This window comes from Oculina patagonica, chromosome 2 (genome assembly GCF_052425735.1).
Source record: "Oculina patagonica isolate OP01 chromosome 2, crgOcupat, whole genome shotgun sequence".
Classification (NCBI taxonomy): domain Eukaryota; kingdom Metazoa; phylum Cnidaria; class Anthozoa; order Scleractinia; family Oculinidae; genus Oculina; species Oculina patagonica.
This window is the reverse complement of record NC_135759.1, coordinates 6639826-6666701: the sequence shown is the minus strand read 5'-3', so window position 1 is coordinate 6666701 and position 26876 is coordinate 6639826. Positions and strand designations below refer to the sequence as shown.

At 39.3% G+C, this 26876-nt stretch overlaps 2 protein-coding genes across 2 annotated transcripts; both read left to right on the top strand.

The window, feature by feature from the left end:
• Positions 1–119: 119 nt before the first annotated feature.
• Positions 120–17890, top strand: LOC144637869 (uncharacterized). Its single transcript, XM_078496964.1, has 6 exons — positions 120–179; positions 8594–8686; positions 9851–9925; positions 10123–10203; positions 17250–17452; positions 17883–17890. The coding sequence occupies exons 1-6, from the start codon at positions 175–177 to the stop codon at positions 17888–17890; spliced, it is 465 nt and encodes a 154-aa protein (XP_078353090.1). The 5' UTR covers positions 120–174.
• LOC144642776 (uncharacterized) lies at positions 16294–26625 on the top strand. Its single transcript, XM_078501847.1, has 6 exons — positions 16294–16455; positions 16730–17452; positions 17922–18047; positions 20391–21950; positions 22922–23311; positions 25404–26625. Exons 3-6 carry the CDS (start codon positions 17966–17968, stop codon positions 25466–25468), a joined length of 2097 nt encoding a protein of 698 aa, XP_078357973.1. The 5' UTR covers positions 16294–16455; positions 16730–17452; positions 17922–17965; the 3' UTR covers positions 25469–26625.
• The last annotated feature ends 251 nt before the right edge of the window (positions 26626–26876 follow it).

Sequence of the window (26876 nt, the reverse complement as noted above, 5' to 3'; positions counted from 1 at the left end):
TTCCACTAGCGTGTGATATAACTCTCTAATTTCAGGTAAACTTACAGAAGTTAGTTTAATTAATATTCGTCAATAGATTACACCAGGCATCTTTTGTTTTTCTTATTTTTTAGTTCCCTAAGTTCAAACCGATTGAAGACTATTCCATATCGAGCCTTTTATTATGTTACTGGCATGTTGTGAGTATTAATGAACATTAGCAATTCAGTTTCTCAATTGAATTAAGGAATGGGTCAGGCTAAATTTGGAGGGCATGGTCTAATCAAAAAGTTATTCAAGCTTTCACTTATAAGGTGAGATTTTTGTACGAAATGTTTTAGTTTTTGGTTTAAAGGTCATTCCTGCTTGGTCACGTGACATACCACACCCAATTATTGATATAAATTTCAAACCAAATTTACGAGAACTTGCAGATATAATAATCGACTAATTTTGATTTCTGCTAATGGCTGTTACTACCAAGTATAGAGAATTTACAAATTTATTTCTTTTGTTTCAATTACAACGTCTTTCCTTTGTAGAGAGACTGGGACTAGGCAAAAAGGGAAATAATGAAGAAGTAATAAACATTTTTCAGAATCGCCGTTTAGCAGGGCTTTTGGATAGGTGAGGTTAAGGTTTTAAGAGACAAAAGGAGAGTTTTCTTGTACATTTACATCCCGTAACTTAAATGCACATAATTTTTACAATTGTGGGCGTGGTCAGTCACAAGACAACTTAGAGCTGAGCCAATCATTGGAAAGTCTCATTTCCTATATAAAAAAACAAAGCGAAGCAACGTTTTTGAGAAAAAGAACAAATCAAGAATAAACGACCAAAACGTCGTATGAAAACAAGAACCATGCCTTAATTCAGGTGAGTTCTCTTTTATCTCATTGTATATTTGATTCCTTCATCTAAAGTGTATATGGTGCACGGATGTACACTTGCAAGAATGCGAAAGCGAGTACCACTAATACTTTTTTAAACTGGTGGTAACCACAAGTTAGAAAGTGCGGGCCTAGATAGAATCCTTCAAGTACGGCTGTAGTCTGTTCCAACGATTTCTTTGCCAGTTTGAGCAGACAATATTTCCATTTTCTTCGAACCCCGAACACAAGCGAACGTTCCTCCATTGTGTTACATAAGTAAAACAACAAGTTAAGATCGTTCTACAGATTCCATTTAAACGCGTTGGTTTCGTAAACATTGAGGAAAATTTCATGCATGGTGATAGAGGCGATTGATGAAGGCTTCGATGTCACGGGATAAACTGTTCGTGATTGCATTCTAAGCATTCTTGGGGGATCTGGAAGATCAAAATTTTCAACTTCCGGTTGAGGCACGTGTTGTTGTGATTGACACATTTTTCGCATTCTTATCGATCTTGGTGGAAGAAGAAATTTTCAACTTCCGGTTTCGAGCTGCTCTGTTATAAACGTGGCGCGCACGCGTGCTACGCAATCCGCTGGTTACTGTCAAGATTAGGGTTGTGGGCCTCTCTTGGGCCTGCAAAAAGAATTTAAAAGTTCTTTTCAATTCGGGCCCTTTTTCTTCTCTGTCAGTAGTAGCTAGTAGTCTTATCGGTCCACATAGGGCTGATTTAGACAGGCAGTCATCGTAAATTGCTGCCATAGCAACCGTCGACGAAAGTGACCTCACCGGAAGTGACCAAACCGGAAATAAGTTGTTCAAAATTATATTATTCTCAAAAAACCTGGATGTACACACTGCGGGATGCATGCCTCTAGTCCTAGTGACCGGCACCCGATTTAGGGAAAAATCTGAACAGAGTGTGTGTCTAGGGGGATCACGAGGAAGCAAAGGGTGTTTTGTTCAGTGTCTAATCTGAATCAGAATGGAATGCGAGGAAATCGGGTCACTATCGTTTTGGAATAAAAAACCAAACCTCCTTTTGCATTTTAATGGACCACAATGGTTCTCCAAGGATACTCCTCGTGTTCTTATAGAAACCCCTTTTACGCCTATGTTGTTATATATTATGTAGGCTGCAGTATAGTGTCACGGGAGGGATTCCCCATTTCCTTGTTTGTGAGGGCCACAAGTTTATCAGTTTGATTACTGTCAGGTGTCACCCTCGTTAAATAAAGTCCTACTTACTTACTTACTTACTTACTTACTTACTTACTTACTTACTTACTTACTTACTTACTTACTTACTTACTTACTTACTTACTTACTTACTTACTTACTTACCTCGTATCAACTTCATCAAGTACAGAGGGATGTTCCCCAACCTATTTTAATCGCAGTGCATTAACAAAATTAAATTCACGTCAATATTTCACAAAGCGTAATCACATGTTCGCTGGAAATTGAATTTGAAAATGCCCTCTCGCAGACACTGGATCCCAGGTCCCTTCCACTTACAGCCCAAAACGTGTGGTATCATTCTCTCCTTTTTCTGCTTGTTTTTTTTTACCACGAAGTCTTAGATTGATCCGCTCCTTGCTCTTTACGTAATATTGTCTCCATCTTTCGTTGATCCGTTCCCTGTTCTTTCTACGGTATTTTCTGTGGTAATCGCTAAACGCTCCTTGTTGTTTTTACAGTATGCTCTTCGGATCCTGTTGATTTGTTTCACGACGAGCTTTGATAGTCTCAGCATCTTCTGTACGCCATTGTTTATCCCGGGCTAGGATTCGCTCCATGTTTTCAGTTGTGTTAAGCTCTACTGCACAATGTCTTCTCGTTCCCCTCTCAGTAGTAAATGATGAAGCAACTCATCTTGTGTGGCATCTTACAAATAATGCATAAAACCCTACAATCACGTTGTCTTATTGGCTTAGATTTCCACTTCGTCTTTGTCATCATTCGACTCGTCGGAGAGTAACTTCTTTCTCATGACACTGCTTAACAAGAATTTCCGTTTTTCCACCGCTGACTGGGCTGCTTCGTTGAAATCCATGTCGTCTTCGTCTTTCATAACTTTACGGTGTAGTGCGTAGCGTTTGATACGGTAAGTCCATTTTAGACGCTCTAAGTAGGCCTTCCCCAGCCTAGCGGTGGTGTTGGCCTATTATTTAAAGAAACTCTAGATGTAAACAACCAGATCATTGACAAGTTTGAATCCTTCGAATACATGGATGCTCGTTTTCGTAGTCTTCAAAGCATCAGGATTCTTGTGATTTATCGCCCTCCTGGCCATTCGTCTTATGACTTATTCTATGAAGAGTTTTCAAAACTATAATTGAGCAAACGGCTGATTCACCTGGAGGTTTGCTAATAGTTGGATATTTTAATTAACATGTCGATGATGTTGATAATTTTTCAAGCTAAAAGATTTATGGATATTCTGCAGTCCTATAATCGCAGCCAACATGTAACTGAAGTCACCCACATTAGTGGTCATACCCTCGATCTTGTGATCACCAAATCGAATGATGCATTTCTCGGTGGTGTTTCAACTTTTGATCCAGTGATTTCAGACCATTCTGCGGTAAATATCAATCTGCTGCTACAGAAACCTCAATTCAAGAAGAAAACCATAACTTATCGAAAACTCCATTCAATTGACTTTAACACCTTCTGCAATGACATTACTGATTCCCTTCAAATTATGGAGCCATCTTCTGATTTAGACGTCTTGGTTGACCAGTATGATAACGTGCTACGCTCGTTGTTAGATCGGCATGCACCTACCAAGCAACGTACAGTAACAGTTCGTCCATCAGCACCCTGGTATTCAACTGAGATTGCCCAAAATAAACGCATCAGAAGAAAACTGGAAAGAAAGTGGCGTTCCACACGACTACCAAGTGATCGTGAACTATACGTTCATCAATGTAGCGTTGTAAATAACTTAATTGATTCAGCAAAATCAGCTTATTACACTACTATTATCAGTGAGATCTCAGGTGATCAAAGGACGTTATTTAAAACTGTAAACAAGTTGCTCCAGAAACAGAAGGAGCAACAATATCCTTCCAGTTTTTCTGATTCCACCAGCCTTGCAAATGCATTCAACAATTTTTTCATCAGTAAAGTTGACAAGATACACAATACACTAATGGAAAGGACTGTAGAGAATGACCTCAATTCACCTCGCACCACAGATAGGCCTTCGTGTAATACGGAAATTCACAACTTTCAGCAAGTTACTTTGGACCAGGTGAAAGTATTTGCCACGAAAACATCGTCAAAATCATGTGAGCTCTATCCAGTACCTGCATATGTCCTAAAAACCTGCCTCCATGTCATCTTACCTACTTTAACCTCTATTATAAACATGTCCCTTATGACTGGTATAATGCCACATGCTCTTAAAGTTGCCGTATTAAGACCACTTCTCAAGAAACAAGACGCCGATACTGAGCAACTACAAAACTTTCGGCCAATCTCAAATCTGAAATTTGAGTCTAAGCTGATAGAGAAAGCTGTTGCTTCGCAATTAAACGATCACATATTGAAGCACCACCTTGGTGAGACATTTCAATCTGCTTATAAAAGATTTCACAGCACAGAGACAGCCCTTGTAAGAGTTCACAATGATATTCTTACTGCTATCGACAACAATAACTCCGTTATTCTACTTTTACTTGATTTATCGGCCGCCTTTGACACTGTAGACCATTTCATCTTATTATCAAGGCTATCTACTCGGTTTGGGATCAAAGGAACAGTACTTTCTTGGCTAAAATCATATTTAACATCACGTACACAGTTCGTTAAAGTCAATAACAGTAGATCTTCTCGACGTTTCTTGGAACGTGGCGTACCGCAAGGATCAGTCCTTGGTCCTCTCTTATACTTACTGTATACATCACCTCTTGCCGACATTATCAAGCGTCACAACTTAGAGTACCATTTCTATGCTGACGACACACAGCTTTATGTGGCGTTTAAAACTGACAGTCTTGATAGAATGGCACAGTGTAAAACTTCGATTGAGCAGTGTGTCTGTGATACTGACAACTGGATGGCTGTCAACAAGCTTAAATTAAATCAAGAAAAGACTGAAGTTGTTCTTATCAGCTCAAGGTATCGCCCTAGGCCTCCTTTAGAGTCTCTTCAAATTGGCAATGTGAACGTTGTACCAACATCCTCAGCTCGAAATCTGGGCGCTATTTTTGATCAGTGTTTTAACCTTGAGGAACACATCAAATCAATCTGCAAGTCTTCTCATTACCATATAAGGAATCTAGCCAAAATTAGAAAGTACATTGATGAAGAGAGTGCCAAAACTGTTGTTCATGCCTTTATTACTTCGAAGTTGGATAACTGCAACTCACTGCTATATGGTCTTCCACAGCATCTACTTTCAAGATTACAATCCGTTCAAAATACGGCAGCTCGAATTATTACGCATACTAGGAAATTCGATCATATTACCCCTGTGCTTAAGAAGCTACACTGGCTACCTGTCCGCTATCGTATAATTTACAAAATTCTCTTACTAGTCTACAAAGCTCTCCATGGGGCAGCGCCTTGCTACATGCAAGAGTTACTTTACTATCACACCTCTCGGAGATTTTTCAAGATCATCTACACAGCACCTTCTGGCGACCCCCAAAGCAAAATTAAAAACATATGGAGAGAGAGCGTTTGCCGTGGCAGCCCCAAGGCTGTGGAACACAATCCCACTTGAACTTAGATTAAGTCCTTCTATTGACATTTTTAAGAGACATTTAAAAACGTACCTTTTTAAACAGGCTTTTTAATTATTATTATTTTTTTAGGTACATTTGAACTTATATTTGTAAATATCCGTTTTTTAAAATTGTTAGAGCTTTTAACTTTTTAACATCATTTTATTAATATTTTTTTTTATTGTAAAGCGCCATGAGCAATTAGTGGATTTTGGCGCTATAAAAATACTTTTTATTTATTTATTTATTATTACTTCTTATTAGTGGTAACAAGGCATTGAAAGCGGCATTCTCGGCATAGTCTTCGGTTTTACCGTTATCGAGAAACCGTTTAACCTCTCCCATGTACGATTCTTTGATATCTTCGGCCCCCACTTCTTTACGTAACGGATCCCACGGATCATAGTCTGGCTCATCGTGCTCCACTTCCCCTTCCTCTTCTGAGCTGCTACTATTCTCCTCCTCCTCCTCTTCCTCAGGTTACTCTTTAGGATCCTTTTCCTCTACATTTTCTTCATCGCTTCCACCTTCTGGCTCGGTGTCAAAAATATCTGGTGAGCGATTAGCCATTGTATTTTTCTTCTCGTCAATGTTTCACCCAAGAAAGCGTACCTCAGCTGAGCTGGAGTCGTTTGAAGTGATTTCTAGTATTCAATTTTTTAGCGTTCAAGCGTCCTCCACCAATCATCGATACCAGCGTGGGTATCATTCGTGCATCAACAGGTGAATAAGTACCCGTCTCCTGTCATCACTGGCTGGGTGCAGGTCCAAGGCCAAGTACCTGAAAGGTCCTTCCGCCACTTTCTGATATACCGTCATAATGTCTGGCCAGAAGGTGGGAAAAACTTGAAGCAGTAAATTCCGCATAGCAAGTTGGTCGTGAGATTTCTTGAAGGCTATGATGTAGTGTGCATTCTTGGGAATACTCTTGGCGTATTTACCCGGTGGGAACATATCTTGACACAAAAACATTTTTTTTATTCATCTACAACACAAAGTACAAACATACAATTACAAACAGTTACAATTTATTGTTAAACTAAAACAGCCGCGCAATTGCTGTTTTAGCAATCAATCTGTTCTTAATTACTTTACAATATAATTACTTACAATAATATTTACTTAAACAATAATAATAATTACAAATACTCTCTTTCACTATTTTCTATTAATTTACATGTATACAAAAAAAGTAATGAAAATGGCAAAAAAACAAATGGAAAAAAAGGAAAAAAACATGCATGACGGTGATATTTTGATGATGAGAGTGTTTAGTGAACAAATCTAGTCACTCTTTATCTTCACTTCCCTTTGTCAAAAGATCGTCCAACACAAGGAATCCATCGTTCGGAAACCATTTTTTCAGTTGGGAGGTTAAAGGAACCCCTTCGTGAAATTGTACCCACGCCTCTTGCATGTCTCTGAATCCATCTTGCCAGACCCCGCAACATTAATAAATGGTCTCAAGGGGTGTACTAAACAGCTTTTCTGAGTGATTAAAAAAAACGACTCGGTAAAGCACGTCTTTCCGCAACCAGAGGTATCCACGACCAAAATACTTGTGGGTGTCTTGAACCGAAACGCCTCTCCCTTTTCTATTCCTCCTGGGTTTCCATTTGACGTTTCAACAGGCAATATACTCTTGGCAAAATCTTCTGGAGAGTCTTGGCCATGCTCAAACCCCTTCTAAAAAGTAAATTTCTCGTGATGCCTTTTACTTCCAATGCGAATGAATGGCTTGTGACAATAACGACATTGATGCGGCGTAATGTCCACACTCCAGGTGTAGATAAGGAAAACAAAATGAGCGCCATTCAATACCACGGCAATACATCAAATGGACTGCACTCGACTGAACTGCGCATGTTCTGCACTGCAGTAAATGTGCAGGTAGTGCAGAAAATCTGCAGGCAACTGCAGAAAATGTGTCCTTTGTAAAGGTGGAGAATTGCATCTCTATAAGAACAAGAGGGGTATCCTTGGAGATCCATTGTGGTCTATATAAATGCAAAAGGAGGTTTCCCTTTTTTCGAAACGTGTTGTACATAAGTGCAAGATGGAAGAGAATAGTGACGATGTGATGAATGGTGCCATGGGCGATTTCGAAGAAGGAGTAAGCCATTTGCTTTACTTACTTTATTTCCATCGCACTCGGAATCATAATCCAAATAGTTAGCATGCCCGTATTTCCCGTATTTTTCACTCATAACGAGAGGTAGTCACGCTGTTGCGTGACAAGGGCTGAGTCACGTAGAACGGTCTAGGGCACAGGCTCACGCTCTTCCACACTGCCTCTCTCTGATTGGCTACGACCGATAGTGACCCGATTTCCTCACACTCCATTCTGATGAAAAGAGGCGCAATTTAACATAAAAGGGAATGAAAGGCTCTCCATATAAATCAAATTTTGGTCAAAAGAAACAACTTTCATATCTACCGCTAGAAAAAACATAGTACGGATTTTGCTTCGAATCTGAACAGCCTGGATTGGCGGCTACAATAAAAAGCGCGGGAAAATGTCCAAAAGAAAAATACTGAGAGCTGTCTTGCATTGCAATTTAAGATTTTAAGGGTTGTTTTAAATTTGCGAGTAAAGAAAGTCCAAAAATAAGGTAATCATCAAAATAGTGTGTCAGTCAAATCTAAGAGAGCCCAACCCTTCTCCGCACTTTTCCTTTTTTTCCAAACTACACTGACAAATGCCCCACTGGTCATATCTTCACAGAGCATCGAATCCCCCTTCCTAAAGGGTATTTAAAGGAGCTACAACCTGCAATACAAATGCCCGGGAATGAGCGATCTTAGATTTCAGTGATGGTTAGAAAAACTAATTAATACAACGAAATGAGTCATCCATGAGTAATGATGATCGACTAGCTGAAAGCCTAAACTGCTTTTCACTGCGTCTTGAGTTTGCTCAAAGAGCCTTTAAATTTTGACTGTGATAACTAATTTAGGCATTGTCTGTGGTACTTTCAACATTTTTTTGGTTCTTTATTTTTCAGAATGTTATCGAATAATCCTATAACGACAGTCGAACCAGAGGCATTTACCCTTCGGGGGTACACCGAAACTATTCCCCTTATTCCTCAGCATATGTAAGTTAATAAAGACAAAAGATACATAATAAGAAACGCGAGGATCATACTGGGGCGACATCAGCCCGAGTCTTGACAGTACGGACCGCGGGTAGCGAGGTCGTACAGAAAAGACCGAAGACCGTCCCGAGCAAGCTTGGTTAAGAGATTTATTGCATGCCATAAAAATATGTTTTCTTGTTGTACAAGTGAAATTATAGAAACCCACCAGGTGCTTTGGTCATAAAACAAAATAATCAAATCGTTTATGAATCAATTTACGATAATCCATAAGGTAATCCAAAATTGACAAACGACACGAATTGAAAGCCTCGGATTGATTTACGCTTTGAAGGACTTGTCTCACTGTGGGCTCACCTGTAAGATTAAGTCTTGCTACTAGGCTATTATCTTCAATAATGTTTACAAAATGCGTTATTATATAAACTGCGCTTGTTTATTGGGGTTTTGACCACAGAGAAAAACTGGATCTCGACGTGTGTAAAATTACGATAATTTTGATATCGCTTATCACGTGCTGACAAGTTCACCATGTTTCAATGGTGAATGAACCAAAGCTTATCGATATTAAGTCGAAACATCTTCGGATCTTCCTCGGCAGTCTTCGGAAGTTTTCGGGAAAGTTTGGAAATGTTTGAAAACGTTCGTATGACCTTCGGGCAACATTTTGAAAATCTTCGGAAATCCTCGAAAATGGGTGGAAGTCTTCGGAAAATCGTCAAAAACTTCGTTATTAGTTGTTTTTAAAATAAATAAACAAAATAATTTATGGTTGCTTGGAGATATGAAATTTATCTTCTTGTGTTCAACTCGATATATCACTCGTTCGCTGCCCTCACTCGTGAGATATCGAGTTGAACACTCGAAGATAAATTTTATATCTCCGCACAACCATGTATTATTCTCTTTTTATCCATGAACTAATCTATGAAATATACGCAATTAGTGATTCGAAGGAAATAAGGTTCTCCTTTACCCCCTAAATATCTTACGCTTGCTAGTTCTTTAATTTTCAGATTCACATGCTCCGCGTTGACGATAAGATAAGGAATGTGGGTTATAAAAACAATAATGAAAACTAGTAACCATTCATTCAATCATGCAGCGCTATTTCCGGAATATATACATAACACTAATTCTTATCTATTTTTTTCTTTCTAACAGACATCTGCAACGGACAAGAATAAAGATACTGAGCATGAAGTCCTTTTACGTTTATCGTGATTTTAATATTCAAATGTAATGTGTACTAATTTTAACACATTATAACTGCAGCGATATATTATAATATAACTTATTAACAAAGCGAGGGTATCGCACTGAGAGAATATGACGGCTTGGTGGTTTGATAAATATCCTCCACTTCTTAACTGAATTGCGGTGAAGAGCTATTAAACAAACACGAGTGATTGTCAATTTGCTTTCTTTGGTGTCAGGTCTATCATAAATAGAATGGTTGGAACATTAAAACACGTCGCAGGAGCAGGAACAATTTTCGCAGGAGCAACAGTTTATCTGTTAGTGTCTATAATAAATTAAACAGAACTATTCTGTTTCATACAATAACCTGAATTCTACGCACATCTTGATTGGTTCTTACCTATGATCTATTAGAGTACAGACGCATAGATGACGGCACGCGGTGGTGTGACTCGCGCGCGTGATCAGAGTTCATAGTCCAAATCAGAGTTGTCGGCAAAGTTTTTCAAACTCGCAGGGCCACAACAAAGCAAAAAAGTTCAGCTTAATTACAAATCTACAATGAGAAATAATACGCCAGGCAACGTTCACCTTTCGAAGCATATAACTGGGCTAAACAAGCTTGAAGAAGATAGTGAATTATTCGAGAAATTATCAAAATCTGTATGAAAGTGTTTGACCGATGCTGTACAGTTGGACGTCGACGCCACGGCAAACAAAAGAATGGCGGTTGAACGCTTAATTACGTTAATGCTTACAGATTTGAACAACTCTTCAAATTGGACCTGAAAGGTTAGTTTTTTCATTGACTTTCATTTTACCGTTTTTCTGTTTATTAAATCGGTTTAACACTCCTTCGTGGTTACGGAAACTTTATCGTGAAATGAAAACAACTTTAGCTCACCGGTAGCGGCATTGCTCACACTGAAGTGTACTGAAGTCTTGTTTTATTGTATAAAACAGATAGATTCCATTTTTTCGTGGGTCTGTTCAGTTATAGATCACAGAAGACGTCAAAATGTGGTATGAACACATAGGCGTACGAGCAAATTTTTGCCAGGGGGGGGGCGGTGAGACATTTGCCCAAAAAATTCTCGCAAGTTGCCCAAATTTTTACGAAACAGTCGAGAAGAAACGAGAGTCATACGATGCACTAACATAGGCTTACAAATGAAGTGAAAAATTCTTACATAAGAATCTATCATATGAGCTCATAAAACACGTTAAAAGAAATAGCTGTCTCTACCATTTCGACGGCCAAAGATATCAACAATACGATCCATGTCGTTATTGACTACAGAGGTGGAATATTCCCAATAAATGCTTATACAAGTGCGATGACAAGTAATAATTTAGGCCAAGTAAAAAAAAAAAACCAAATGTTTCTCGTCCGGATTTCTATAAAAAAGAGAGCGGGCGGGCGCATTTTTTGTTGATTTGTTATTTTTTAAATTATTTTGTTGCATTCCATACGGTTGTTCGAATATCGATGTTTTTTTCCTCCATCGTCAAATTCTCCAGGCCAGAAGCGAACTTCCAAAAAAAATCCTGCAAGGTTATTCAACTATCCAGTACGGACCTAGGGTAACATGGATTTAAAGTTTTGGCCTTAGTTTGTATTAAAACGCAGACAAAAGCCATGTCTTACCCCGTACAAAGTGAAAGTAAACATTGTTGCTTTTTATTCGTTCTAACTTTTCCAAAAACAAATAATAAAAAAAGAGAGGCGGCCCCAAAAAATGAAGCGGGCGGGGACGAGAAACATTTGTTTCGTTTTTTTTTTACTTGGCCTTACTGACCCGTTGTCGCCACATCAGATGCTGCGGAGGTAAGTTTTCAATCTGTGCAACGCACTGAATGATTGTTCTGCAGAACACGATGTAGCAGGTATCACTGCATGGATATGAACCACGTAAGGAAACTCTGAAAACTTATCAAATAGGTCATTTTCTTGCATTGTCTCCAGCATTTCTGAAACAGTCTTTTAGCCTCATCCGCGCACACACGACGAAAACTCGTGCACATTTTCTGCTCGAATTCCAGAATCTCGCCGTCGATTTTGTAAAATTTAGCAACACGGAGAAGCTTTCTTTATCAGGTGTTTAACTGTGACAGATATTTGCAGTACAGTGCCCAACAGTAAAAAAAATTACAAATATGTATATCAACAAATGATCCCCTTCACTATTAACCAGAAACTCATCAGGCGCTAAGCAACCACTGTCTCATGTGAATTTAACTGGCTTTAACACGCCAACTTCAGGTTAAAATAGAAAATATCTATCTTTTCGAAAAAAAACTTCTTTAAAAACTGGCGTTGTCCAAATTTCTCTTGCTGCCCAAAAAATCTGAGTTGCCAAAATTTGGGGGGGGGCTGCAGCCCCCCCCCCAGCCCCCCGGCTCGTACGCCTATGTATGAACATGAGTGACCCACTCGTCTAGCGGCCCGTGGGCCACTATTTTGTTCATACCGCATTCTGACGTCATCTCTGATCTGTAACTGAACAGACGCACGGCAAAATGGAATGAATTTGTTAAACAGTAGAGGTGCGCTGTAGACACAAGGAATAATTTGCGTCAGTTGCAAGGTACGGTTTCAACTACAAAAGGAATGCATGTCGAAAGAAATCTGTGGTGGGTTCCTGAGCAGTTGAGGATTATAACAATCCTAGCGATTGTCACTTAAGCCTTTTCGTCTTATAATCGCACCGATCGTTTCTATCGTTTTTGTCACTTCAAAAAGTTTTCTTGCGATCGGTGCGATTATATGAGAACAGCACACAGACGATCGCTTATGTCTGCGGCAATTTGGGCGATCACGATAGCTTGAATCGCCCATGTTCTATCTTTCTAGCTTCTTTTTCCCTTCTACGCCTTAAAACAGCAAAAACTGAGAAGATAGGAGGCCACGAGGTTTGTTCTTTCATTGAAAACTGTCACTGTGTTGAATCTAGGGCTGTAATGTCTGTTTTTTGTAAGTCTTCGCTCATACCAGGCGATCGGGACGATCATATCAACCCCTGATCGCTTCCACCCGCTTTAAGCTGGTTCTCGTATGATCGCCTCTATCGTTTCTATCGCCTCTGTCGTTTCAAAAAGTTTGCTTGTGATCGGGGCGATCATATGAGAACATTACAGAGACGATCGCTAATGTCTGCGACGATCGGGGCGATCACGATCGCTTCGATCGCCCGTGTTCTATCCGGGTGATCGGTCGCAAACCGCGGCGATCGCGAACGATTAAATGAGAACTATTTTCACAGAGGGAGACGATCGAAGCGATCCAAACTGAGACACATGGTGCATCAATTTTGCCAAGAACTACGTTTCCGTTTGGCCTCCCTATCACTCTTTCGCCGTAAAACGGCAATAACGAAAAGGTAGGAGGCCACAAGGTTTGCTCTTGCATCGAAGGCTGCCCAAAAGCGATATCGGAGTTTTGAAAAAACACACGTGCGTCGATCGGAATAAAATCGAATATTCATATACGGGGACAAAGAAAGGTCATGAATTATTATCTTGTTTGATTAACCCTACATTTTTCACTATCATGAACATTGAATGTTATTCCGACGCACGCACGAGGTTTTTGTGGCTTGTTTCACTATATGATGAGTTTTGCGCCAAAAGAATTGTTTCGGACAAAGGCTTTGACAGGGTACTTTGCATATTCCGGACGATCGGGGCGATCATACGAGAACCCCCGATCGCTCCCAATCGCTTCAATCGCCTGCGATCGTCTCAGTATTTGCAAACGATCGATGCGATAGAAACGATCGGGGTGATCATATGAGAACCAGCCTTTTAATCGCCTCCGAACGATCGATGCGATAGAAACGATCGGGTCGATCATATGCATGAGAACCAGCCTTAAGTGAACTTCCACTTAGAATTACAAAGTTTCAAAAGCAGGGGGTGGGAGGTGGGGGAGCAACTTCCCATACATTCTCTTATATGAAATCTGAGCGATGCTCTCACAACTTGCAAAGCAATCATCGGGGCGGTAGTCAGCGGATGTCTCTAAGGCGCATGAGCAGCTCCTTTCTTTGTGAACTTGCCAAAACAATAACAACACGGGACCAGGGGGGGAGTTCGGTTATTTTTTATAGTAGTGAAAAAAAAAAGGATTTCTAAGTTTTGCCTTTAAAGCAGAGAAAATTTCTCTGGAAAGGTTCTTGGTGTCAATATGTGGTGTTTCTTATGAAATAAAACCATTACGGAAATGGTAATGAAAACGCGGCGATCGAATATTCCGCTTGCTCTATTGTTTTGAAGTTGTTTGTTGACTTGGTTGTTCTTTGTTTTACCTCATTTACAATCCCCATGTGGGCCAGTTGAAAATCGTGGTTCAATCATTTGCATTACTAGCACGGCATCACAAAATTCTGCGTTTTTATAACTACACGACGATGACGAAATTTTCGGATAAACACACTGCTTTTAGATTTTTCGTTAAAAGAGTTGAACCCCTTTATAATAAGTGATTCCACGGCATGGTAGCCGTGATTGCCATAGCTTCCATTTCGCGGGAAAAGATTGCCTGTTGCATCATCGTCCAAAAACCGCTGACTACATCGTTAATTGAGCGCGTTGCAAGTTGTGAGAGCATCGCTACTCGGTCCCAGACCTCGTTTCTATCCCTCCCCTGTTCAAAAGTATTATGCTAAAGATGAGATGGACGATCTAGATCCTGACTCCGTACTAACACCTCCCTATTGTCTAGCTTCGCATACAAATATACTGACAAATAGGTTAAAAAATAAACAAAATAATTACGTTATTAGGGCGATCAGTGTTTGACATAATAAAAATTTGGTTTGTATCTGATCTTAAAATCGGTTGGTAAAAACGTATAAAACTGAATTTTTGGTAACTCTCTGTTACCTTCATCAGAGTTAAAATTGGTTCAGTTGTTGCATAATAAGTTTTTTATACACCGCCGGTCTCTAGGGATGTTCCCAATGTTAAATAAACTTGTGGACCGGCTGGAAATACCTACGTATGCTCATTAGCCAGTGTCATCTGGACAAAGCTTAGGAATCACTTCGGCAGAAGATCGAAGATCGCATCGAGAAAACGCTCTACGACACTCTAACTCAAGTCGTCGCGCAACGTTGCAAACACGTTAAAGCGGACGTTGAGAGGAGACATCAGAAGAAACTAGCAAATCCATCAAAACGAAAGGAAGAGGCAATTAAAAAAAAAGTGGGTTGTAAACATTTCCAACAGAGAACTGGACAAGAATGAAATATCACTCCTTCGAAAAGGGCTTAATTTCGCCATTACGCCGAGTAGTGTACCAACAAAAGAAATTCTCGCTTCGGTCGAATCAGCTATCGATGGTCTGCCAAAACAACGCCAGAATATCATCCGAAGTGAAATCTGTAGCACTCTAAAACAAGCACACCCCCCGAGACAACAAAATTTAACAAGGGAAGAACGAAATGCTTGCAAGGCTCTTAAAGAGGATGAGAGCGTTTTGGTTATAAAAGCCGACAAAGGAAACTGTACTGTTGTTATGAACAAGACGGATTATGACAACCAAATTTGTGCAATGCTTCAAGACAGGGATGAATACAAACCGATCACGGATAAAAGGCGAAATCCAACCTCAAGAACAGAGTCAGCCCTTCAGAAGAAGCTTCTGGATCTCAAAAAGCAGGGCAATTTGACAGAATCAGAGTACTTGAGACTCAGGCCATCCGAGTCTACACCAGCAGCCTTTTACGAACTCCCCAAGATACACAAGGTAAAGCTGGAGCCCAAAGAAGACCACTTTACTCTGCCAAAAGAAGCAACGCCTCAAGTTCCGTTAAGACCAATTAACAGCTGTATTGGCAGTCCGACATACCAGCTTTCCAAGTATTTGGCGTCCATCTTAAAATCCCTCCAGAGCGAAAGTGGCTTCCCTGTCAAGAACGCTAAAGAATTTACAAACTTTATAAACAGCCAAGTAGTAGCCGAGGACGAACAAATTGTGTCCTTCGATGTTGTATCTCTTTTCACTTCAATCCCAGTAGATTTGGCGATAAATATTGTTCAACGCAAACTTGGTGAGACAACTGAATGGAAAGCCCTTAAAAGCTTGACACAAGCTCAAGTTCTCGATCTACTCTCCTTCGTACTTAACAACAGCTATTTCTCATTTGAAGGAACTCAGTACCACCAAGTATTTGGCTGTGCGATGGGATCGCCTGTCAGCGCAGTGATCGCCGAATTAGTCATGGAAGAAATTGAGGAAAAGGCCTTAGCCTCTGCACCAGTAAAACCGCGCTGGTGGCGCCGCTACGTTGACGACTCTAATGCTTGCCTAAAGAGTGAAAGCATCAGAGTCTTTCACAGCCATCTGAATTCCATTAAGCCTCATATCCAATTCACGATAGAAATGCCAACTACAGGCGCGGAAGGCCAAACCATAGCTTTCCTTGATACAAGTAACACGGTATCTGCGAGTGGTCAAGTGGAAGTGGGCGTGTACAGGAAAGCCACGCACACAAACAAATATCTCGCCTTCGAGTCGCATAGTCCCGCGCAAAGCAAACGAGCTGTAGTAAAGACACTAATGGACCGTGCCAAATATCTTCCCTCGACCTCTGAGCGGAAACAGAGCGAAAAACAACACGTAATCAGTGACCTTAAAGTCAACGGATACCCCCAAAGTTTCATTGATCGTTTCCTTGTTCCGGCTCTAGAAACCATACAGCCAGAAAACCAAGAAAGTCAAGAGAGTCCAAGGGGTTACGCTTCAATCCCTTACATAAAGGGTGTTTCCGAGAGAGTTCGACGTGTGCTTAGCAGAGAAAACATAAGAACCACTTTCAAGCCTGTTAAAACATTGGGCAGTATCTTTAAGAAACCAAAAGACCGCCCCGCCACAAATCAGATCAAGGGAATTGTGTACAAAGTCAAATACAAAACATGTGATTTTGCCTATGTGGGAGAGAGCAAAAGATCGTGGAATTCGCGCGGCGCAGAGCACAAGCCTGGCACAAGATCTAATAACGAAAGCGCAATAAGATTTCACGCGGAAACAACAGACCATGACATTCATCCGGATTATGTAGAAATTTTAGAAAGAAATGTCAACAATAGGAAACAACGCCTATTCCTAGAAGCGCTACATTCTATCCAGGACATTAACTGTGTGAATGAGCATGTGCAATTCCCACAAGTTTATTTAACTTTGGGAACATCCCTAGAGACCGGCGGTGTATAAAAAACTTTTTATGCAAAAACTGAACCAATTTTAACTCTGATGAAGGTAACAGAGAGTTACCGAAAATTCAGTTTTATACGTTTTTACCAACCGATTTTAAAATCAGATACAAACCAAATTTTTATTAAAATAATTACGTTTTCCTAGAAATTATCTTGGTTCCGAAGCAGAAATCGTCAAGCTAAGGAGACGGTCCAGAATAGGACGGGAAGCAAGAAACACTTTGTTAGCCTCAGGCTTCGAACATGTTTCTACCGATGATGATTATTTTATACTTCAAGCATGTCCGCCGGGAACATTTTCCTTCTCTTCCTCCAGAAGACAGCTGGGATGTACAAAGTGTCCTCCAGGTATTTGCCTCTAACCGTACAAATGGCTGAACAGGCTGAATATGAAATAGTTGTTGTGTTGTTTATAATATCATCATCTAAACTAGGGAAAAAAACGAGGCCTCAAATGGCAGTTCAGCCTCATCATTGCATGATTCTGTAAAGAAAAAGAAAATACAAAAATCAATTTTATAGCTCTTTGTTGAAAAGAATGGCAAGATGATGAACTGAAGTCATAGAACTACCACTATCATGGTAATTTTAAGTACTGAAATAACACCCATGAAACATTTTTACCTGAAGAAGTCTTATTAAGAAGCGCGTCCGAAATAAACAAAGAAGAATTTACAACAACATAAGCGAAAGTTCTCTTTTTTGCTGTTCGCTTTTCTTAATTAAAAAAAATCTCACAATAAAAATAAGCTTTTGTTATATTTCTTTTGCATTAAAGAGTACTAGACTAAATTACCTTGTGTTCCCACTCTTTCAGGAGGGTTTTACTCTGACGTGTTTGGCTATGTCGCCGAAAGTTGCATGAAATGTCCAAACGGTTCTTTTGTTGCATATGATAAAGCACCAGGAACGCGGCCTCAAGATTGCAAGTCTTGTCCTGAAGGTAAACAACAATAATCAGTTGCCTAGACAAAGACAATGGAAAAACATGATTTGCGAAACGCAGACAAGTAAAGGATTGTTTTAGGTTAAGCAAGTTCAATAACTGTCAAATATTGATTGAACAACGACTTTGTGGTGTGTTTATTTGATGTTTTCGAAAAGAATTTTGATTCAACGTTGGCGCACAACACGGTAATGGCTAGTAATAGACCATATTCGTATTCGCGGTATTGGACTGGAACTAGCTTGCAATAGAGGCTCTTATAAAAGAGCCTCCAGTGCAAGCTAGTTCCAGTCCAATACCGAGAATACGAAAATGGTCTATTTGCAATAGTTTTTTTATTTTTTTTTTTTTTTCTGTACGGTGTTGTGCTCAAGAACATTAAGGCATGGGCCTCCCATCATTTCACAAAAACTTAAGGGGTGGTCTACTACGATTATCAGTTAAGGGGGCACTAAGGAAGTTTGGTGACGAGGTTTTGAAGTCAAAACGACATTGTTGTCAAAGGCAACTTGCTGTGTTTCCAATGGTAACAAATTTGCGTTTGTGATATTGTCTTGCTCGACAATCCCGATGCTTTACATGTAATAAATACAAACACTACAAATATCGTTGACAACACTTTATTTCCCTTTCAAATAAAAAAATATACACAGAGACAACGATAAAAGAAACAAATAATGAAATGTATTATGCCTTAGCTGATTTATATTGACGTTTTCTCTTGCGGTTAGAGATCTGTGTGGAGAGTTGACGTTATGTTCAACGTGCTTGACTTTACCTTCATCGTTAGAGATACTGTTCAACTGAAATTAATTCGTTTTCCCACTCCAGAGATTTTCTAGCAGCTTTAAGTATTCCTTCAGCTTTAAATATTTTATCTTTCTCAAGTGCAAAATGAAAAGAACAATATTTGGCGCTTCGAAAGCTGACAAAAGCTGACACCATTTCGGATCGAAATTTTAAATAATCAGCCAATCAAAAAATTGCTCAATTAAAACAGACGCCATCTTGGATCGAAATTAGCCAATCAAAAAATTGCTGTCAGTAAAATGTTTCCCTGTAACCGACAAGTTACCAATGGAAACAGAGATTGTCGCCCTTGACAACAATGCCATTGTATCGTTGAAAACTCGTCACCAAACTTTGTTTGTGCCTCACAACTGATAATCGTAGTATCTTCTTAGCCTTTAGCCATGACAAGCTTAAACTTTGGCAATGTAATAGTTTTTGCAAATTTTGTCAAATTTATGAGGTTGACCTATGCAAGTTAGATCACGTTACCTGAAAATGGCACCACTTTTTATTAGTTTCTGGATGCTGCTGTTAGCTTTATGAGCTTAAGGTTAGTAGGTACATCACTTCTGTGCCCAGTCCTTGAGACAAAATTCAAAATAACGGTCTCAAAAAAAGAAAAGACTATTTCTGCAGAACTGGGTACTAGTACAAAATACCGTTTATTTTCGAAATTAATAAGATATTTAACAAAGTCCAGGCACAGATCTTTTGTTCATCTCTTAAAAAACTCATTGATAATTCATAAAGAAAATACAAAAGAAATTAATGTTTAATGAGTGTCTTTATATCTGATGAAGACACGGCTAAACTTTACGTCCAATTTTTTAGGCCAAAATAACCCAAAATCTAAATATTAGTGCAAGAATGAGTTGATCTACATCAGAAGATTTTTAAGCCGTTCAATAAATTCGCAGTTCGTGTTTATCAAGTCTAAAACACTCGGCTGCGCCTCGTGTTTTAAACTTGATAAAACACTGCTGCTTATTTATTAAACATTACCTAAGAACTTGCTTAGTTGCAAAACAGTTAGAATGTTTTCAACTGGTGCCATTTTTTCTCAAAGATATTTTGGAAATAATTGGCCACAAAAGGTCACGTGTCCTAATTTGCATACGTCATTCACATAAATTGAACAAAATTTCATACTTATTACTTTACCAAAGTTTCAGCCGGACTGTCATGGTTAAAGCCTCAGAAGATAGACCACTCCTTTAGTTTTTGGTGAAATATAATGGGAGACCCATGCCTTAATTTCCTGAGTGGTCTATTAACCAATAAAAATGAAGAGAATATACTTGAAATAATGTTCGAAATTGTTGGACCTCAAAACAGGCATTTTCATTAAAAGTCAAAGTCCTGACAAAAAGATTTATTACAAATCTAACATGCCTTGCAGTATTTAGGTGACACGAGTGTGAAATGGTCTCGATATCACTTTAAACTGACAAAAAAAAGTTGCAGTGTGATTAAAACCTGTAGCTTCCTCACCAGCTAACCTGGGAAGCATCAAAAAGGCATAACTTTGTTACTCCTTTATTTTTACAGGGACAGAAACTGATTTCTTCGCTGGACACCGTGCTTGCAAATGTTTGAAAGGATTTTATCGAACACATCTATTCAAGAAATGTCATAAGTGTGGACATGGACTTGAATGCCAAAATGATTATGTTTCATTGAAATCTGGATACTGGTGGAAATGGAGGAATGAAACATGCAGAGATCGCTACGGAAGTTTTGTTGCAAATCTGTTGGCTTCGTCACCAGCACTAGATACTTTCAGTGTCCAATATCCTTATCCGATACCAACGCCTTATATGTGTCCATTAGAAGGGTCTTGCAAAGGTGGTTTAGATTCCTTGTGTGAGAATGGTTACACAGGTCCTCTCTGTGGAGTCTGCAGCTCAGGCTATTTTAAGCAATTGCAAACGTGTAAAAAGTGTCCATCAAAGAAGTTGATGGTGGGGCAGCTGTCAATCATTGCAGTCATTTTATTGATAATCGTGGCCTCCTTGGTGTGGACGAACAAAAGGAAGATCAAGAAAGAGCAAGGCGGTTCTGTAATAGACATATTCTTATCCAAACTTAAGATCGTTATTGGCTTTTATCAAGTCACTTATGGTGTACTGGAAGCCTTCTCGTACATAAAATGGCCAGATTCCCTGCAAGTCATTGGCGAGTATTCAGAAATACTTCAGCTGAATATTCTTCAGATAGCCCCCGTTCAGTGCCTTTTTCCTGGAGTACCCGCCGATGCCTTTGGAGCTTTGTTTGCTATGATGGCAATAAATGTTGCTGTCGTTTGTTTTTCTGGTGTCGCTTACAGAGTACGAAAAGAAATCATTTTAAGAACTGAAAACGTGGACAAAGAAGTAAAGTCACAAAAAGTCTCACAGACGAAAGAGCTTGTTTATAAAAACGTATTCTTCTTCCTGTACGTGACGTACCTAGGAACGTGTTTCAAGACCGCCAATGTCCTGCCATTTGTTTGCCGAAGAATATGTCAGGATGACAAAGACGAGATCTGTAACAAGTACTTGAAAGCAGACTACAGCATACAGTGCAATTCTTCAAAGTACAACAAGTTGGTTATCGTAGCGTACGTTTCCTGTGCCTATCTCGTTGCTCTCCCTGTCGCTTCTTTCGTTGCCCTTTGGAGACAACGAAGAGCTACGATAGCAGCAAGAGCCACCGAAACTTTTCAACGTCCAGGTTCTAGCACAGAGATGACGACTGCACTGCGCTTTCTTTTTGAAAGCTATAAGTCTAGTTCGTGGTATTGGGAATTGGTTGAAATGTCACGTAAAGTAATCCTTACATCTGGTTTGATTCTTGTGGGCCAAGAGAGCAGGTCATATATTGGCTTGGCCTGGGTTACGGCCGGGATGTATGGGATGCTTTTTGCCTGGATCAAACCTGTTAAAGACACGACCGAGAACAGATTGATGACTGTGTCCCTTGCCGTCACCGTGGTCAACCTAGGCATTGGAGCTGTCAGTAAAATTCCTGCTGAGAACATATCAGGCTCAAGTGACCCGTTCGTGGACGCAATTGCATTCAAGATCTTGGTAATTCTAGCAAATACCTTGGTTATCGGTCTCGTTGTGGGTAAGAAATCAGTTTTACTGCTTACTAGATTAATGTTATTTAGTTGGTGAGAGCTTTCCAAAAAAAATATATAGTAACAATTAAAACTTCTTGGGAGTGCGTTTATTTATAAGATTTTGATCTCTTCATGGTAATAAATGTCATATATAGGTGATCGATTTTCGCGTACTCTGACTGGCTCAGGATGTCCTGATATACTCTATTCAGTTTTGTTCACAAAATTATAAAAAAAATACGCTAACAAGTGCCAAATTGCCATAGCGGCGAGGAAAGTACGTTTTGGAGACTTACAAACGTTGCTCAGTTAAGCTAACTGTAAATTGTCGTAGCATCGGCTACTCTCGCTTCCAGTGGTTTTTACAATTACTACAGCTACCCCCTCTTATAGCTTTCACCAGCTGCATCAAGGAAATTTCAAAATTTAAGAGTAATGGAAGAATTTAATGTTGTTCGCAGCTCGGTTTCCGGGAAGTACGTTATACCGTGCAAGCTGTTATGTCATGGTAAGACATCCAAGTAGTAACCGGGCAAAAAAAGAAGAATTGCACTTTCCTTTCACCTGTAAAATCAGACAAAGCGATAACTCTCAAAGTCGTTTTGCATTTGCTGATGCAAATAGTATGAAAATTGTGTGATCCAATGAAGCATGGTCCACTGTACGGCAAGCGGAAGGAAAATTTCATAATGTTTTTTATACTAATATTAATTGATACTGACAAAAAAAGTCATTGCCATTGATGATGATTCTGAGGCTAAAAAAACATTATGCAATTTTTTTTTTAATTAAACTTAAAACCGACACAAGCGTAAACCGAGAGATTTACGTACTATCAATTTTTTCACACGTTGTACACCCGGTGGGGGGGGGGGCACTCCCATATATGAGCTATATAGGTGTGTGCCGCTGTAAACAGGGTGCCCCCTGGGGTTGTACAACTGTTAAATATTTTCCGTTTCTTGTTTCCTTTCAGTTCAGTACGCCTTAAACCTATATAGCTACTTCCAGGAATGGCGGAAAAATCCGAAGTGGTCATTTACTTGTTGCCTGGCTTTGCTTCTCACTCTAAACGACTTGCAGGGAGATATAGGTGGTCTAGCCGAGACAAATGTCATTGAAAGCCAGTTGGATACAGGAGAATTTTCCGTGCCAACCACTCTCGCTACTGTAAAAGACAGTGGAGCTATTGATGTCAGCCTTGAAGAAGGTGATCAAGGTGATGAAAGTACAGTAGAGGCACATGGCAGTTGTCAAGACACCGAATACAAAGAAAAAAGAAGCCATCGAGGGACACAAACAGAGCCATTTGCAATCGCTGATATTTTGGTTCACGAGAAAATGGAGAAGACACGCGTGAATCCATGTGAGTACAATGAACGGCAATGTGTCATATTCATTATCCATCTCAATCAGGAATTTTCGCTGTAGTTGATGCAGATTGAGTTTTCTCGTCAATTATCTTCATTTATCGAAACAAAAGATTTATGTTCTTCTTAACACATACCGTATTTATTCGATTAAACGCCGTCCTCGGATAAACGCTGTCCTCGAATAAACGCCGCACATTAGGGCAGAAATATTAATAAACGCCGCCTACAAAAAAACGTCGCATCATGAAGTGCGCTTATATCAATAATAGAATCAAAAAGCAAATCAAGTAATAATCAAGTTTGAGAAAGCCCCACAAATATTTTCCTTGCTTATAACAATGTTTTAAGATATTTAAAACGACTTTCCAGACAAGCGCTAAAGCATTTTTCTCTCCTTTTTTTTAATTCAAATGTTCAGTTACCATTCTGTTGTTAGCAAGAAATAACGCTGCACTTGGATCATGAAAAACAAAATAATCGCCGCGGCGTTTAACTGAATAACAAAAATAAGGGTCAGTTCACTTGAAGTACATTTTTTGTGTATATATGCATGCGAATTATTCTTTTCAAGACACAACTCGTTGTCGTGGAATATAAGCCCCGGCAAACATAATTGGAGAAAACCCAAACAAATCTGGAGGACTTGTTTATCGCTTCTAGAAAGCCAGACCTAGAAAAAGCTGCTGGCCCATCCAATTTATTTGTTCCCATGGCAGTGACCTAATTATATTCAAATACTTAATGACGCAATAAACACAACAATCCCGAAGAAGACGTTTAAGTCGAAAACGTTTGGCTGTTCGACCTTTAAACTTTGTACATTTAGCCCTAAATTATTTTAACTTGAACATTTTATCTTTTTACCGACATCTCTCTGATGTTGAACAATCGAATTCAATGCAATCCAATAAAATAAAATGAAAAACAATAAAGTTTATAATTTTCAAACAGTAATAGAAATCACAATTTTCAGATAGCAAACATAATTTACAAATGTCAAATGTCAAGCAAAGAAAGGGACAATTATATTTAAATTCCATCAGAAATGACAACAAAGTTCGAGCCCTGAGAGGCCATCAAAAACGAATCTGACGGTTAGTAAAAATATAAACACTGCATTTTGTTCGCGATGTCACACATTAGATTTATCTTGGAAATTAAACAATGATGAGGATGTATTTTCCACTTTCTTCGGTTGTAAACGTTGACTTTAAAATAAAAATTGCGATGTGTATACAGCTATTTCATGTCGGATGAAAGCGTCATAAGCCTTCGAGACAGGAACGAATGGAGGACTGAGTATTCATTTGAACTTTGCATAAAAGTGTGGAGAGAATCAACAATTTTAAACTTTTGCACTTGAGTTATTTGTTTTTCCTATCCTTAGACCTTTTCTGTGGCTTTTCCTTCACTGCGGTTACATGACTTTCAGTTTAGAACGTTTTTCTTAAACTAAAAAAGTGTGGCAAAAGTACGTTGTTTCTTGCCTTGGCCTGGAGGTCAGTAAGTTTCTCGTGGTGCAACTGCTCTTGTGGCTAATCCTGCCAATAGATAGATTTAGCAAGAGAATGGGAACGTCAGTTGACGACAGCGCGCACATTAAAACTACCCATATATGGGTAACGCGCGCATAAAAACACCCATACATGGGTATTTTTAATGTGCGCGCCGTCTTCAACTGAGTTCTCTTGCTAAATCTGTCAAATATTTGAGCAACAGTAGCGTTTGCAGTAACGCCATGTAAACGAGAATGAGATGGCGATCATTTGATGCACTTTCTCTTTTCTGTGAGGGCGCTTCTCTTCCCACTCTGACTTCAGCATTTCTTCTTGCAGGGCTACTCCTGTTTCCACTGCGGTCTTTCAGGCCTCTCGGTCTGACGCCATTAGTTCCACGTGTTTAAAGTGAAAGAAAACCTACAAAATTGGGTCTGCCATGTCGTCATATCTCATTAGTATTCGGCACGTGCAGTAGCACTTTTACTTCTACCCATAGTACCTTCCGGTCTTGTCGTGAAAGCTTGAAGTTGTGATGTAACAAAGTATATTGAAAAAGCTGAATTTAATACCTCTTTGTTTTTTATAGATCTGGGCTCCCGTAAGCAGGAAAAGTTTAAAATCGGCAAAGGAGGTAGCATTGGGTCCGGATAAGACGTCATCAAATGTGATATAGCATGTCAGAGACATGGTATAGCATGGATATTAACTATCTGGAAACAGCTTTGAAAGATTTAACTGTACATAACTTTTCTTTTTAGTTCAACCTTGAACTGTTAACAAGTATTGGTAGCTGTAGGAACATAAAAACAAAAACATTTATCAAGTCCCAATTTGCTTATATAATAATCATTATCAAGTCACAATCTGCTTATATAATCATTATTTAGTCCATAATTTTAAGATAAGATCCCCAGCTTGTTATTCACATGGGACTCCAGAGTAAACATTGTACAACCGGCACAAGTGGCACGTCGTTTACCTTTTTATTTTGAATAGTATAAGGTCAGTATACCAATCATGAAAGAGTTACTTTTTTATCGTTTGGTTTAGAGAACATATTTTTAGGTTAAGCCATCGAATGACTAAACAAAAATTGGCTCGTTTTGTGTCGGCTCAAATTACCCACGTGCGTAATTTAAAATAAAAGTGTAAATATATTTATTCGTTGTTTTGGCATTTGCAACTTTTTTCTGCTGCTTTATGCAGTTTGTTGTGAATTTTGGTAGAATGCAGAAGCGTACTTTATTTACTCTTTATGTACAGCTCGCTGTAACAGACCTGGTGCAACCTTGATATTCGCATGTGCTCGATAGATTTCGTCACATGTGCTTTTCTCATACCCTGCGAACAGGACTGCAAAAAGAAACGTCCAATTAAGCAACCGAAATTCGTCTCTCCGACACTGGAAGGGGGCATAATATAAACGTTTTTCTTCATAGCCGGGACGCGTGAAACCCATTAAAATAAAGAAGTACACGTTAGCCATTTAACGGTAAATGTGTACTTCTTTATTTTAATGGGTTTTCTCATCTTTTTTGGTGGAAGGCAAATCCCACCAGAGAGGAATAAAAATGACTTGTTTTTTTACATCGTACCACAGCCAGTGAGGTCTCAATATAAACAAAAGTAGCTCACCAAACCGGATTTCACCAGGTCTGTTCAAAAGGATGCTCATATATCCGTAGGAAAAATGTTCCATTTTGATATTTGTCACTTGTACCTATTGGTTAAGAGAAATGTAGATTTTTAATCTAAACTTTTCTGTAGTTTTGGTAAAGCACGAGAAATAAAACTCGTCTTATAATGAATCGCGTTTTAAGGCCTTTTAGTGAAGCCCGACAAATATGCCCCCCTCCTTGCTAAAGCTAGTTTTTGGGTAAGTTCATCATTTCTCCGTCAGCTGTATCTCAATGCCCTGCTTCCTGGCATGTGATCAACAAGAGTAGGTGAAGTAAATTAAAATCAAAGAATTCATGGACACGATAAAAAAATCGAAAATTTTTTCTGAGGGAGAATACAAGGCTACCCTAGAGGACACGCAGCCTCGCTCATTCCAAAG

Bases quoted from the DNA above. Each gene is read 5' to 3' on its own strand.
- LOC144637869 (XM_078496964.1), top strand. The intron at 9,926-10,122 runs GTAATGTGTACT...CTTTGGTGTCAG, and splicing joins CGTGATTTTAATATTCAAAT to GTCTATCATAAATAGAATGG. The intron at 10,204-17,249 runs GTTAGTGTCTAT...ACGTTTTCCTAG, and splicing joins GCAGGAGCAACAGTTTATCT to AAATTATCTTGGTTCCGAAG.
- LOC144642776 (XM_078501847.1), top strand. From the start codon at position 17,966: ATGAAATGTCCAAACGGTTCTTTTGTTGCATATGATAAAGCACCAGGA. The intron at 18,048-20,390 runs GTAAACAACAAT...TTATTTTTACAG, and splicing joins TTGCAAGTCTTGTCCTGAAG to GGACAGAAACTGATTTCTTC. The intron at 21,951-22,921 runs GTAAGAAATCAG...GTTTCCTTTCAG, and splicing joins GGTTATCGGTCTCGTTGTGG to TTCAGTACGCCTTAAACCTA.